Here is a 14,924-nt window from a genome sequence, read left to right as displayed (position 1 = left end):
TGAAGAATAGGCGGGAGTTTCGCAATACATATTTAACAGTATAAGTTATGTATATTTTAAATATAAATTTAAACTAAACAAACGTTGATATTAAAATAAATATATAATAGCAAATTCGTTACAACAACTATCGATGTCTTAAACATTTTTGGTAATTTTTTAAGGGATTTTTTTTTATGTTTCTATTTTACAAAATTTATTGAAAAGTTTATACGAGGTAATACACTAAGTTAATCAATCATCTTCACACAAATCTTCGTCATCACTAGGATTGCCGCTACCGTCGGATTCATCGGATTTACTTCTTTGAACCTTTGCTTCATCCTCTTCTGATTCCCACAGCATGTCATCATCTGTCCCATCAATTACATTGGATATGCACCATTTTTTGAAACCTTTAATGATGCTTTAATGATTTCCGGTGTTAGCTTCTAGTAAAATAGCTAACAAAATTGAACGTACGCTAATATAATGCGCAGTCAATATTCCGGGAGGTAATTGGAGAGAAAAAAGTGCGCATTATATTCGGGCAAATACTGTACTACACTCACTAAAGATTTGCCTCTTGAAACAATAAACAAGCTATTACTGCCTACTAAAGATCTGCCTTTAGAAACAATAAATAAACTACTACACCCACTAAAGATCTGCCTCTAGAAACAATAAATAAACTACTACACCCACTAAAGATCTGCCTCTAGAAACATTAAGCAAACTATCACACCCACTAAAGATCTGACTCTAGAAACAATAAACAAACTATTACACCCACTAAATATCTCTGACGACAGTACAAATTGCAACGTTAAGCTTTGCTTATGTGACGTCATATTAGTGTCTACTGACCGACTGGCAGACAACACGACAACATAATACTGTATAGTAGTGCAAGTGGTTAAAACAGGTGACCTCTCCAGGCAGCCTTCGGCCCCCTTTCGGGAAATTAGTTAAATAATTATTTCTATTTATGCACTAAAACCGCTGCTACGGTGTCTTTCTCAAATCATGCATACTATGTGTGAACTGAACTTAGCAACCAATTAAAAAGTGTCTTTCTGCTGCACTTGTTAGACATTCTTCCGTTTCCGAGTGATGAGTTGTTAGATCATTTTCATTGAAACTCTTTTTTTTTATTCATATGAGTACAAAATTAAAACAGAAAAAAGTCAAAGTTCTGGCCAAAATACAAAATCCCCACGAATCGATAGTTCCTTAAGCTGTAACCCTAACGATCTTCTTAGGCCTAGCGCCACCACATTTCAGCTAGGACTACAGCAAAGCAAGGTAGTACCAACCACAAGCATTAGAGAAAAACTGTAGGCAGAATATGAATTTATCTGTTATCTCATGGAGACTGTTACTCAAAAATTAGCATTATACTTGGATTGATCCTGCTCAGAGATATATATATATAAGATCAAAGTTTCCATATCAAGTCTTTTCGTAATGAGACAAATGAAATTATACGCACATGTATACGTACTTTAGTTAAAACTTTACAATAAAACTATCAGTAAATGAATATGTATATATATGTGATTGATAATGTTACGCCTCCGTTCGTTAGTTAATTTTCCGTAAATTCGTTCCGACGAAACTTTAGCGACGCAAGTCCTTTCTTAAATAAAACTGGTTTATTTTTTCTGAATACAACTTTGCAATACACTTAATTTCCACAGTCGCGCTATAACAAACGCTATAATTCACAACGAACGTCTCACGTGCTCAACTCAACAATACTCTGTACGCAGTTCAATTACACAGCATTACATTATATTGTTGCCGTCACTTCTTGGCCGTCTTATATAAAATAATACCGTACATCTAGTAACCTCCCGAGGATTCACGAAGCTTCGAGAATATGATGTGTTACTAGAGTCACGTGACCTCCGCTGTCGTAACAATAACAACTTTGAACACACGAATGTCCAAACAACTGCTAGAATGTATCCATTAAGCTATAGTTTAGTTGGAGCATTTAAAAAGCAAAATGTTTTGCCAGTCTTAAATATTTTTAAACATTTACGTATAAAGTACTTACTTCACTGCAGCATATGTTAGACCGTTTTGCTTAAATTTTGCAAAGTACATATACACTCATAGATGATTGTGTTATTTTTTTTATGGCAAGGCTACTAAAGCTATCTGCCGCATTTCCTAATTTTGAAATACTGACCAGAGAGAAGACAGCCAATCAGCAACACCCTAACATCTATCACCCACGCTAAGGGATTAGCTGTCACTCTTATAAGGCACCCACATCTTAATGTGCGGGGAATATTTTGAACCCGGCTTGCCACCTCTGAAATCCAAATATCTACAATAGGGCAAACTCGAGCCCACTTTGGTATTTTGGAATGGTGAAACTTCACAAAATAATAGCGCGATTCAACATTTGAAAGATACAGCCTAACATTCTCTCTGATCTAGCTACTAGTGGACTGTAACTAAGAAAGTTTATTTGGTGTATAATTTTTAGAAAAAGCTACACAAAGGGATATCCACGCATAGCCATCCCTAATTTTGAATTAATATACTATAGGATAGACAACTACAAAATGTTACCCACCACTAACTTTTAGACTAATCTTGTCAGATCGCATATTGGTATTTAACCATGGTCCCAAAGTGTGGTATATGTTTTACAGCAATGGGACACAAACCGTGAACCCTCAGATTCATAGTCTGAGTATGCTGTCCAGTATAGGCTACGCCAAGTCCAAAGTTAAAAAGAACTACCAACACATTTATTATGACAATGTGGTACTTTCAGGTGAACTGATTTCCCTTAAGAGTAATCAAGTAGGTTCTGCACAGTAACAGGAGGTTTAAAGAAAATATATTACAGAAAAATATGAATTTTCTAACTTTAGCTGAGTTTGAAGAATGAAATAGAATGGACACAATGTGTAACAAAATTAAACAATCTTTATTCAATACACAAAAACAAAAGAAAACGCAATTGAAGACAAGACGAGTACACGAGAGACGGCACCTTTCCTGGAGGTCTGTTTTTGAGAACTTTGAGAACAAAAGTTAAGCCTTTAGAGCTAAAACTAACCTAAGACTTGTTCAACACTGAGAAAACATAGCATTACACAGTCTTGGACAAAATGTTTGTATATTTTGTAGGAAAAAAGGTCATTATTATTAAGATAGAATATAAATATACTTAGCACTGTCAAACTGAGAAATGCATGTTATGTTAAACATCTACATATGTAATTTGTATAATGAGACAGGTTCTATGGATATCATGGACGATTTATTAGATCAGCAAACAATTTTATCAGATACCCGTAAAAAGATGTGTAATTCAGTATTTTCCCTATCACAGCAAAACCTTACCAAAACATATATAATGACAAAATATAACACGAAATTATTAAAAATAGCACCTGTCACCTTATATCAGTTCATATTAAACATTTAGCACATGGTTCGTCCTCCTCGTACTCTAATAACCTCTGCAAGGCGATGTAGCATACTGTCAATGAGGTTATTGATGTAATACACCGTGATCTCATCCTAACTTTTCACTAGAAGGCGCTGCAAATCAGCTATATAACTGGTTTAGGGTCGTGGTTAGCAATTTTCTGGCTCAAATCAGCTCGACTGTTCTTAATGAGATTGCAATCTGACCTTTCTGACCATGGAAATCTTGTAACGTCCTCCTGGTCGAGATAATCCTGTATGATATGCACACTCAGAGCAGTGGCATTGTTATTTTGGAACACAAAGGTATTGCCAAACCTTGCCCTAGCATATGGCAGAAATATCGTCTCCATGTGATGCCTGAAGGTCCCTCCCCCTTTTCATTTCCCTGGAGGATATGAAAAGCAGTTTTCCATCATGAATAGCTGCCCAAATATGTACTGCATCATCTCCTGTGTGTTTCCTGTGGGAAAGCTAGTCTTCTCTCATCTGTTCTCCAGGCAAACGACGAACACGAATCTTACCATCAGCTTTAACAAGACAGAAACAGGAGTCATCTGAGAAGATGACATGTTGCCAGTGTCATAACTGTAAGTTAATATGCTGTTTTGCCCAAGTAACATGGTGAAGGTGATGAATTCTGGTTACTATTGATTTGCAGATAGCCCTTCTTGCAACATAATCTTATTTGGTCAGTCTACTATTTACTGTTTTTCTGGATACCTTGGAAGAATGTGTTCAGGCCATTTCTATCGTAATGTGTGACTTCTTTCGACCTTGATGTATTAATCTGAGGACAACACAGTCATCTCGGGCAGTAGTTTTTAGGCAGCTACAAGTAGACTTTCCTGGAATAACGCTTCTTATAGTTCGATGACGTTTCAGGATTCTGGATACATTACACTGGGGGTACCCTAATGTTCTATCAATGTCCATTTGCTTCATACCATTTCTAGTCGAACAATTTGATGCCCTAAAACTTCTGGTACGTGATGAAGCATGGCTCTATGCCAAATACAAAGAAAATGTCTGAACAAGGCATTGATCTATTTCAATCTTTAATCCAAAATAGGTGTTTATGTGTATTTTGACGAACAATTGGCCAAAACAACTCGTACATGTTTGTCTGATCATATGCTACCTTCTCTGTTACTACCCAGTCATTTACTCAATAACTACACCACGCATGTAGACAATAACATTAATATAGAACAGTATGCAAACATTTTGGCCAAGACTGTATACACAAAGCAATAATGCTTCTTCTCGGGTATATGCTGATCATTCTCATAGAAAAATAAGGGAGGTTACATTCTGAGGACATCATCTCACCTACCAGTGGAAAAGATCACTGTCCACTTCTACACAAGAAATTAAAATGTACAAAAATATTTTCCACGAGAAATCCCGTGTGATGCCACAAGTGAATGACACAGGGTGAAAGGAACTTAGCGACATTCTGTTTTGCATTAAACAATGGGGTAGAAAACAAATAGTTTGCCTGAATATGAAAACCATAATAACATAAAAAATACAAATGTATTACAGAATACGCCAGCATTAACAATAATCTACACACATCAACACCTAAACTCAACATACTTATCTGTGCCCCTAGTCAATATACATACATGAGTAATTTACAAATTAAACTAGCCGAATAATAAACAAAACATTTAATTAGAAAAGAACAGAAACTCGACGATAGAAACAGTTAAAACTTAAAGGAGCAATACATATATGATATTACTGAACTAATGCAAAAGTATATTTTGTTAGGCACTGTTATGAAATGTTGTTATCACTGGAATTAAGAGTAATCAGCCTCAAACTATACGTTAAAAGACAGCATTTAAATCTACAAATAAGAATACATAATCAACATTCATTACTAAAGAATTGCGACATAATGAGATAAAAATATAGTTGTTTTATTAATAACATGTAATAACCTTGTAAACGTTCAACTTTATCGAGTCGATATCTTTCTATTAGTTGAGATTTATATTTTGTTTTGTTTTTAATTTCTAATACCATGTCTAAATGTTTTAGTGTACTTATATTGTTTTTAAGAAACATATAAATAACTATAAATCTTTGGAAATATTTAAGTACAGTAAATAAATCTAAAAAAGGTTTATTGTTATTGCTAGGCTTTTTCCAACTCGTGAGAAAACAATGAATTCAGGAGGACACGCTCTTCAGCTACATGAAGCCAAGGTAATTGAAATTTTTATTTTTGCTTGTCAGTCTTCTGTAATAAATCGTTTATTCTGATGGTCTGAAAGAATTTCAAATAAAAATCAAACGAGTTGAAAATCTCCGTTAACAACTATCTAAGAGCTGCTTGATACACATATTTTATTTAATTCTGAACTCTAATTGGCTAGACCACTGAAAATATTTCGTATGTCTGATAGTTTTGAATCTAATCATTGTTTGTACAGCAAGGTTAGTAAATTATTACTCCGTTCATTTAGGCCATTAAAAGTGATCCACAATCTAAGAAACGGGTATTTCGAGCCTATACAATGATGCTGGATTTTTATGGAATAGAATTTACGAATCAGTACACCGGGGAATTGAAACGAGGCAAAAACTGGGAAGAAAAAGCTAAGTCTTTGAACAAGTAAATTGCTTTTGTTTGTTGACTTTGCGTAAGCTACCTAAAATAAAACAATTGTAGAAATTAACTTATTTACTTAGAGGTGAAAATCTCAAACTGTAGTTGTTGAAAGAAGTTCATTAAAGTAAATAGGAGATTACGATTTTTTGTAGACCAACTATGACAAGGGATAAATACTGTTATTAAGAAATGTCACTTCTAAGCTCATTTTTATGCAATACAAGCGTCAGATGACCAATCATGTAATCTGATATGCACATGTCTACTGTTGGAGTCCGTATCTACAAATGTTTATGTTGCTATAGACTTTGAAACCCAGTAATCCATCATAAAACATTTGTTAACTATGATTACTCCAGACAGTGATGTAGCATGCTTAAGTTGAATGGCATGGTTAGTTGCTGGGATAATTAAGCCCACTTCTTCGTCACAACTGCTTCCAGTTCATAAACGCTGCTTGGAGAATTATGTACCACAAAGCATCTTTCCAGAGTATTCTATACATGCGCAATTGATTCAACCTGATGAGCATGCTGGATAGTCCATTTTCTCGATATCCTCTTATTCCAGGAAACTGCTAGCCAGTAGAACACAAAAGGAAGTCGTGCTATCCTTTAGAAAACAATTCACCTACTCCATCTACATATTGGAAAATACTGATAATTGTAAGGCCGTATCGTTTAACATCACAGTGCCATAATGTAGCATGTAAGAGTCAGTTTGGCCCCCACTGGTGATTCCTGCCCAGATCAGTGTACCATCACTATCACATTTATGCCTTCTTTCAATAAAACTGGAATTGATTCTAGCCACACCATAAGTTCATACAAGTTTTGTATTTTGCTACAGTTTGAAGTGTGGTTCGTCTGTGAACAAGACATTCTATTCACCCACATGTCATCTGACCAATCCACCTGTTTTTGGTACCATTGAAAATGAGCTGTTTTGTGGTAGTAGTGAGTTAGAAGAATGCAAACCATTGGTGGTCTGACAGATAGTTCAATCTTATGCAACCTGTTTCTGATCGTTTGCTTCGGTTGTTCAGCTGCTGCTCTGAACTGATGATTTTGTTGGAAGGTTGGTGAGGTTCATTGGTTGTGCCAAGTCTACATTGTCAAATATGAAAAGTTTTCAGTGGGGATTGCAACAGTGGTTTATCCAGTCCAGGTCTCTGGCCAACTGTATTGATGGTCTGAAAGCAAGTCCACATCCTGCCAACCACACTAAGTAAGATTTTTAGCTATTCCGTAATGACTGAGCTTCCTACTCAATTAGTGCACTTTAGATCTTGGAAATAGCAGGATGTCTTTGTTGGGGTTCTAAACATGCTCAACTATTAATTTGCTGTTGTTCAAACTACTACTTGAAAGCACGCTATCTTTCCTTGAATTTTGTATACCACTAAAACGGGAATACCAGATCACATGACCAGTCACTTGACATTTGTTTTGCATGAAAATGAACTCGGAGTGACGGTTATGTGATAGTTATTATGTAGAAAACTCCGATTATCCTTTCAGGTGTTTTGATTCTTTGTTTTAGTCCATAGCTACTCAATGAGCTATCTGCGCTTTGTCCACCACGGGGAATCAAATCCCGAATTTTCGCGTTGTAAGTCCGTAAACTTAGTGCCGACCTTCGTGGGGACATTTGAATATAGAGACATTAAATATACAGATATGTAAACCAATAATCTTCCATTATCTTTAGTGTGAAGTAAGTTTATTTTTCAAACACGCACACACACACGCACCCAAATATAATTGAACTCACAATTTAGTACAAAGCTGATCATGTTAGCTCGTTTCGCAACCTAGAAAAGTAATCTAAAGCATAAAAGTTTGCGATCAATATGGTGACCCACTGCAGGACTAATTGTTTTGAACAGTGTATTAAACAAAAATCCCTTTAGGGCAAGGTTGAGATTGCACATATTTGACGAATAGCAATGGTTCTACTTTCTGCATGAATAAACATCAACGCTGTCATAAACATTACATGAGATACAAGAGCGAGTCAAAAGTTTAAGGAATTCAGTGTAAAGTTCTCTTCTATCAAGCCAAAAGTATGAACTGTCAGAAATATAATTTGTTAAAAATACCAAAAGATATTTCGAGTTTAGTTTTATAGTTTCAGTAGATTTATTGGCAAATAAAAGTGTTCCCTCGTAGCTCGGCGATAGCTCAAACTTAAAAATTCGATGCTAAATCCTCGTTGTTGACACAGCAAAGATAGACCACGTAAGTAAGCGAAACCTTCGGTACTTGGTGAAACTGCATAATTACGGAATTAGGGAAAACAAAGGCAATTGTACTTTCACAAATATTTCATTTATTAGCACCATGGTTTCGCCAGTAAAGACATCATCATGGTCTTATTAAATGAAATATTTGTGATACGTAAAATTGACTATGTTTTCTTCAATTCCGTAAAGATAGTCCATTGTATTGCTTTGGTACAAAACAAATCAATATGTTGTTACAAATGTGGAAAGGTGACAAACTATCCAAATTTATTGTAAAAGCAGAGTTTTAAAAAATCGTTAATAAATAAGATAAAACTGGAAAAATTCGCTTATTAACAACAAATTTGTCTTATATAACCTCAAATGGTCATCGTAAGTTTTTATAATTAATTAGGTACTTGAAACACAAGCATGGCCTAATGTTTAATATTTAGGATTAGAAACCCTAGAGTCTCAGATTCAAGACGTGGTGTGTGACGGATTTATTATTATACATTTATTTTAATATCGATGTTTGATTAAATTGAACATATATTTAGAAATGTACATAACTTATACAGTTAAATACGTATTACGAAACTCCCTCCTATTCTCTAAAGTTGTAGAAGATTCTCGAATGTAAGAATCAACAATATATGTGTGTAAGTAAACACTATTATTAGCGTCAGTATTGTTACGTAAATTGAAATTTCAGAAACTCTCCACACGCTTATAAATATAACCAACGCGACGCGCCAAAAAACAAAACAAAACAGTATCTATTATTGGTTTGCTATAGTTGGCGTACTATAAACTTCGGAAGCTATAACTGTGATTTTTATAACGCTTATTAATCGGGACACTTCAGATATTTGACAAGGAACATTTATAAATTTAGAACATTACAAACATTCAACTTCATTGAATTCACATGGGACATCAGTACTTTTACGAAAACATTACCTTATGTCATCGGTGAAAAAACATCGGCGTATGATCAGTAAAGACCACAGAACTAGCTAGCTCCCTATTAAGTGAATTGTACCTATGTCAACTCGAAATTAACTAGCACTCATCGTGAACCCTCGATAAGACATCAAGTTCCAGACTAGAAAGAAGACTTTATTTTACTTGTAAGTTTGTAAAACTTTTGTATGTACGTCATTGTTTGTGATAACTATTTGTAATAAATAAATTTGTTATTGTAAATTGTATTACTGTTTGTATATTAAAATACATTTGTATTAAAACAAATAAAACTATGTGTATCAATCTTGTTGACAAATATCATAAATTGGATATATATCGGCATTTATTTAACTACTAACTCTAAATTACAATTTAACTCAGTTTTAGGCTATTTGAAATTGTAATACATAACAGGTGTCACCAGACATTCTTCACACTTTTAGCTGCGGGTGCTTTATAAATGCGATAGACAATTCCGCTTTTTAGTTAAAAGTGGCCGTTTTAGGCGGTTGGTGTGTTGACTGGATACATTTTGTCTGGCTAGCTGTTCAAGTTTAGCTCACTGTATACAAAAAGGCCGTTCAGATGAAAACAAAACAAACATATATAAAACCTCTAGTAAAGATAATACCTTTGCCTGCTTACATCAACTTATTGGGCTGAATAACCTTGAACTTTGAGTGATATTCTGACAGTTGATATTTTTAGTTATAAATATTCGTTATAATCTCATTTTTAAATTATTTATCCTATTGCAGATATATATACAATTATCTAAGGATTACCCAGATTTTGAAATTTCTTGGTGAAGTGGGTTTTGAAGAATTGAAATGCCCTCTGGTGGAATTCCTCCTTCTCGAATGTCTGAAAGAGAGATCATTGTCTTATGCCAACATAGCTCTCAAGGATTATTGGGTTCATGTTCTACGGAACGAGGCAGATAGAACGTACATATTACGTCTCCTCGCCCATTATTGGCCCGATAGAGACAAGCTGGAGCGATGAACTATCGAACACAACTTGAAACAACGACCTATTTTTTTTTTAATTCATGGAAAGAAAAATATAATGATGCATACTTAAAAAGTCAGATTGTATGTTATAAGCAACAAACCATACAATATTCAAGATAAGTACGTGTTTGCGAATTTTAAAATTTCTTTGATTTGCACGTGTTAAAAGCATTCTTTTATTTGTATTTCACAAGTAAAAACTATTACACTTATTTATTGTAGTATTATGATAATCATACGTTAGTCGTTTTTGGTTATATCAGGTCTGTCGTTTAACGTAACTGTATGAACTCAACAAGTTGATTATATCATCGTGTAAATTGACAATAAAAGGATCTTTAAGTTTCAAGTTAATTGACGGAGTTCAAATGTGCTGACAAACACAAACTTTCAATTTCCAAAACCCGGTTAAAACATCTACAGAGTAAACGTATTAGGACATTCGAATTCCGCCCTTTTCTCAGAAATATCTTTTATTATCACAAGAAACCCACTTCCAGTGCAAGATATAGGCGTAAACCTATTGCAACAAGAATGAAAACATGACGAACTTGAAACGCAGTAACTTTGTACAAAACAGATATACTTCATCTTATAATCAATACCAAAATAACATCTTTAAATATTACTTTGGTAAGTACCAGTCTTAAAGAGATGCAATGAAACCACGCATAATCTAAAATAAGCTACTGAGTTCACCAACAAATATAGATCTGTTTAAGTAAGAGATTCAAAAAAACGTTTTCTCCACCTTATTTTTAAAATAATTGCATTATAGAGGAATGCTTAAATTCATAACATATTTCAAAGCTTCTGGTGATTATATTATACGTATTTTTATTTCAAATCATATGCATACAGAAAAACAACAACAAAAACAGCTAAACCTTATAAAATTCCCACAATTAAATGTTCACTATTAAACACTAAAAAATATCATGTTTTGAAATACAGGGCTCTGTTTTAATGACATGAACATAATTCAATGAAGTAAAACCCACATAGAGAATACACCAAAGGAACTAACTATCAACAAAAGAAATCATCAAACATATTTTTCCTGAAAACAAAACTGAAAAGAATGTTTGAGTATTTAAAATATTTAACCGAATTAAAAATAAACAAACAAAAACAGAATATTTATTTTTAAAAAATGGATCACTCTTGCCCCTCACTAGAAAAAAATAAGAGGATAAGGCACATATGATGCATATAGAGGCACCCTCCAGTGGCACAGCGGTATGTTTGTGGACTTACAACGCTAGAATCCGGGTTTCGATACCCATGGTGGGCAGATCCCGGAAAGCCAACTGTGTAGCTTTGTGCTTAATTACAAACAAACAAACATATAGAGGCAGTCTCAAAGTTTTCCGTCTGTGGAAACTTTGTATCCCTGGTCTAGTTCTTTAAGTGGAACAGGTATTCATAAGAATATATTGTTTGAGTGTAAGAAAATGAAATTAGAGAAATTATTACTGATGTCAGTTGTGATTGTACACTCTGTAGTTGGCAAAGTGGACATTGTTCAAAAGGTATGATTAATTAATGTTGTGGATAGTTACGTACAAAGGCAATAATTATGGTTGAAATATGAGAAATAGGGACTATAAGCGCTGAGCCTAGAAAATGTACTTTTCCAAGACCATTGTCCTACTGGATATCCTTTGTTATTCAGGTAATTCATTGTACCTAGAATAAATATGCCTTAAGACATTTCTGTGTGTGGGTTTGTTTGTTTACATTAAGCACAAAGCTACACAATAGGCTATCTATGTTGTGCCTACCATGGGTATTGAAACTCTGTTTGTAGCGTTAGAATCGCCAGACTTACCGCTGTTCCACTGGGGACTTTTGTGTGGGGTGTTATCAGTATCAAAATTTCAATGTAATCAGAATAACTGCTACGAAATATATTTTCGCATGTTAATACACTCACTCATCTTTTCCTCTCCATCAAAATTTCTCATTCGTGTGTCCTATTTATTTGTTTAAGAGCAAAGCCACATCTGACTATCTGCCGTGTTCACCGGGGGAAATGAACCCCTTATTATAGCGTTGTAAGCTCGTGGACTTACCGCTGTCCTATCGTGGGACTATGGGGCTTAATAATTTGGTTTAATATGTGAAAAAGAAACAAACATTTGTATTCGACCGACAATCCTAGCGATAACTAACAGCAAAAGATGGAATACTTTATATAAGTATATATCTTGCTTTATTGATGCTGAAACAATTTTTGTAGTGGGATACTGAAAACCATTGAGCTAAATCGAAACTCCTGTATACGATTAGAACTATGCATGCGCAGCAACCCCGTACATTAAATCAGGGGTACTACTACATCCTCAGCACCCCTAGTTCCCGCTCCCTTGTCTTGTTTTATACTGCTGTTAATAGGGTAGATAAACCTCAGAAATATAGTGTTGTGATGAAGTTGAAGAAAATGATGAGAACAACTGTTTGATGATTGATAAGCAACTGCATTTCTATTACAGAGTCCGTAAAGTTTTTGTCCTTTACAATACTGACCAGTCAACATAAGACACAAAAGTGGTGCTACATTCACGCGTGAGTTTAATTTAAAAGAATCTCGCAGAGTACACATAGTTTCTGTCTGAGCAAAGGGTATATAGTGGTTTATGAATACATGAATTGTATGATCTATAGAGAAAAATTATGGCGGCAGATTTTATTCAGTTACTGAGAAAATAAAAATGCAGTTTTACCTTAACTGACTCGTCTTCTTGCATTACAGAAATGAAACATATAAATAACCGCTAGAATATGCAAAAGTGTCAGTTAAGTAGTAAACATTTTTACAAGAGATGAATTGATTAAAATATTATTTATTTATTTTTAATAAGATACATCAGTTATACTTTTATGTTGTGCAAGTTGGCGCCTGTCTTCTTTCAGATGAAATAAAACAACGTCATGCTTCTGATCTCCTTTGGTGATTTTCATCATTATTACAATTCTTCAAAACATTCCTTTATATTTTTATTATTATTGTTTTGTAGATTAAACTCCATGTTGTTTATTTCGAGTATAACGTTCCAACTCGTGACGAAAAAATGGGTTTCCTTATAACATTAATATAGTTTACATTTTATAATTTTATATTTTACCAGAAACCGATAATATTACTGTGGTTGTTAATTACAACTGAGTATTTAGCAAGGATGAATAATGAAAAACTAGCCACAGTATACCAGTGACTTTTATTACTGGGTAGCTGGATATATTCAATAAATCAGAACTAAAACAACTCCTAGGCCTACAGTGCGGAGAATCTAAAATGGAGATTGAAGCAACTGTGTTGTTTGAATAAGGAGAATAGATTCAAAGTGAGATATTTTCACCTCACAACTAATTTACAGTTTAGACTTCCTTCCAAGTGTTACGACAGCGGAAGTCACGTGGTTCGGGTAGCGTGCGTGAAGTTTCTCGAATTATCGGGGAAGACCGGGTTTGTTCGAGACGCCCTCTTCTTTACTATATAAGCCTGGCAGAGAAAGCCAGCGGTGTAATATAAAGTGTGTTTTTTGTACTCGTCGAGAGCAAAGTTATCGAGATTGTGAATCGCTGTGATTTATAGCGTGTAAAAGTTGTTAAGTTTAAAGTGACGAGAAACGTACTGGCTGTGGAATTACTGTGTATTAAAAGTTTTTGTCGGGAAAGAACAAACTGGTTTAATCAAGAATGGACTTGTTTTGCTGAAGTTCCTCGGAAGGAGTTTCTACCAGAAATTAACAAACAAGCAGATACGCAACACAAGTAACTTAGACAGTATAGTGTCGGTCATTACGTCATAGTAATAGTTTTAGCATGAATATAATTTACTTATAATTATTTAAATTAGGCTTCTTTTCTTCTGCAGAGAATTGTTAGATACTGAATCATTAACCATATCAAACGAATAGCTGATCTAAACAATCACAATTTATAAAACTGACCCCCACTGGGGTCTCAACAGTAAGTCCGAGGGTTTACAATACTAAAACTCTGGTTTCGATACCCACAGTAGGCACAGTACAGATAGCCCATTCTGTAGCTTTGTGCTTATTAACAAACTAACTAGCTAAAAAAAAGTAATAAACTATACACTTGTACTACACAAGTGTTTCAAGAGATAGCGGGAGATGAAAGAGATCATATTGCAGAAAAGAAATAGATATTTGAAAAACTTAATTAAAAGATTAACGAAGAGAAGTGGAATGTTAGAAAATTAAGAAGATTCACATACACAAAAAGATTAGAGGCACCCTGTTAGTTTTCAGCTGCTTGATTGGGTTTTAAGTTACGTGAGTAAAAACAGGTTGGATACATATGAAAGACAACAAAAACAAACGTTATTTAGACACAACAACAAAAAAGAAAAACAGTTTGAGTAGACAAGTGGATGATAGCTTCTACTGATAAGTGAATAACTCATTAGCTTTCAGTCCCTCAAGATGAATCTTTGCTGAATTATTCCCGACGAAAACCACGTACAATTGAACAAAGAAAGTACACCTCAATTTGAAAAGTAAACTATGTTTATATACACCTGGAAAAAAGTTAATCACCCCCGTCGTTTTTTCAAGTGATTCAGATTCGACGTTCTTGTGACTGATTATAAATTACCATTCAATCTAAACGTAGTTTATTCAAATGA

At 34.3% G+C, this 14,924-nt stretch overlaps 1 protein-coding gene across 1 annotated transcript; it reads left to right on the top strand.

Moving 5' to 3' along the window:
- Positions 1-5,593: 5,593 nt before the first annotated feature.
- Positions 5,594-13,209, top strand: LOC106459265 (opioid growth factor receptor-like protein 1). The gene is made up of 3 exons (XM_013918862.2): positions 5,594-5,655; positions 5,916-6,064; positions 10,013-13,209. The coding sequence occupies exons 1-3, from the start codon at positions 5,614-5,616 to the stop codon at positions 10,257-10,259; spliced, it is 438 nt and encodes a 145-aa protein (XP_013774316.1). The 5' UTR covers positions 5,594-5,613; the 3' UTR covers positions 10,260-13,209.
- Positions 13,210-14,924: the final 1,715 nt, after the last annotated feature.

The sequence above is a fragment of the Limulus polyphemus genome, unplaced genomic scaffold (assembly GCF_000517525.1).
Source record: "Limulus polyphemus unplaced genomic scaffold, Limulus_polyphemus-2.1.2 Scaffold583, whole genome shotgun sequence".
Classification (NCBI taxonomy): Eukaryota; Metazoa; Arthropoda; class Merostomata; order Xiphosura; family Limulidae; genus Limulus; species Limulus polyphemus.
Note: the sequence above shows the minus strand (reverse complement) of the source record. Positions and strands in the feature narration are given on the sequence as shown.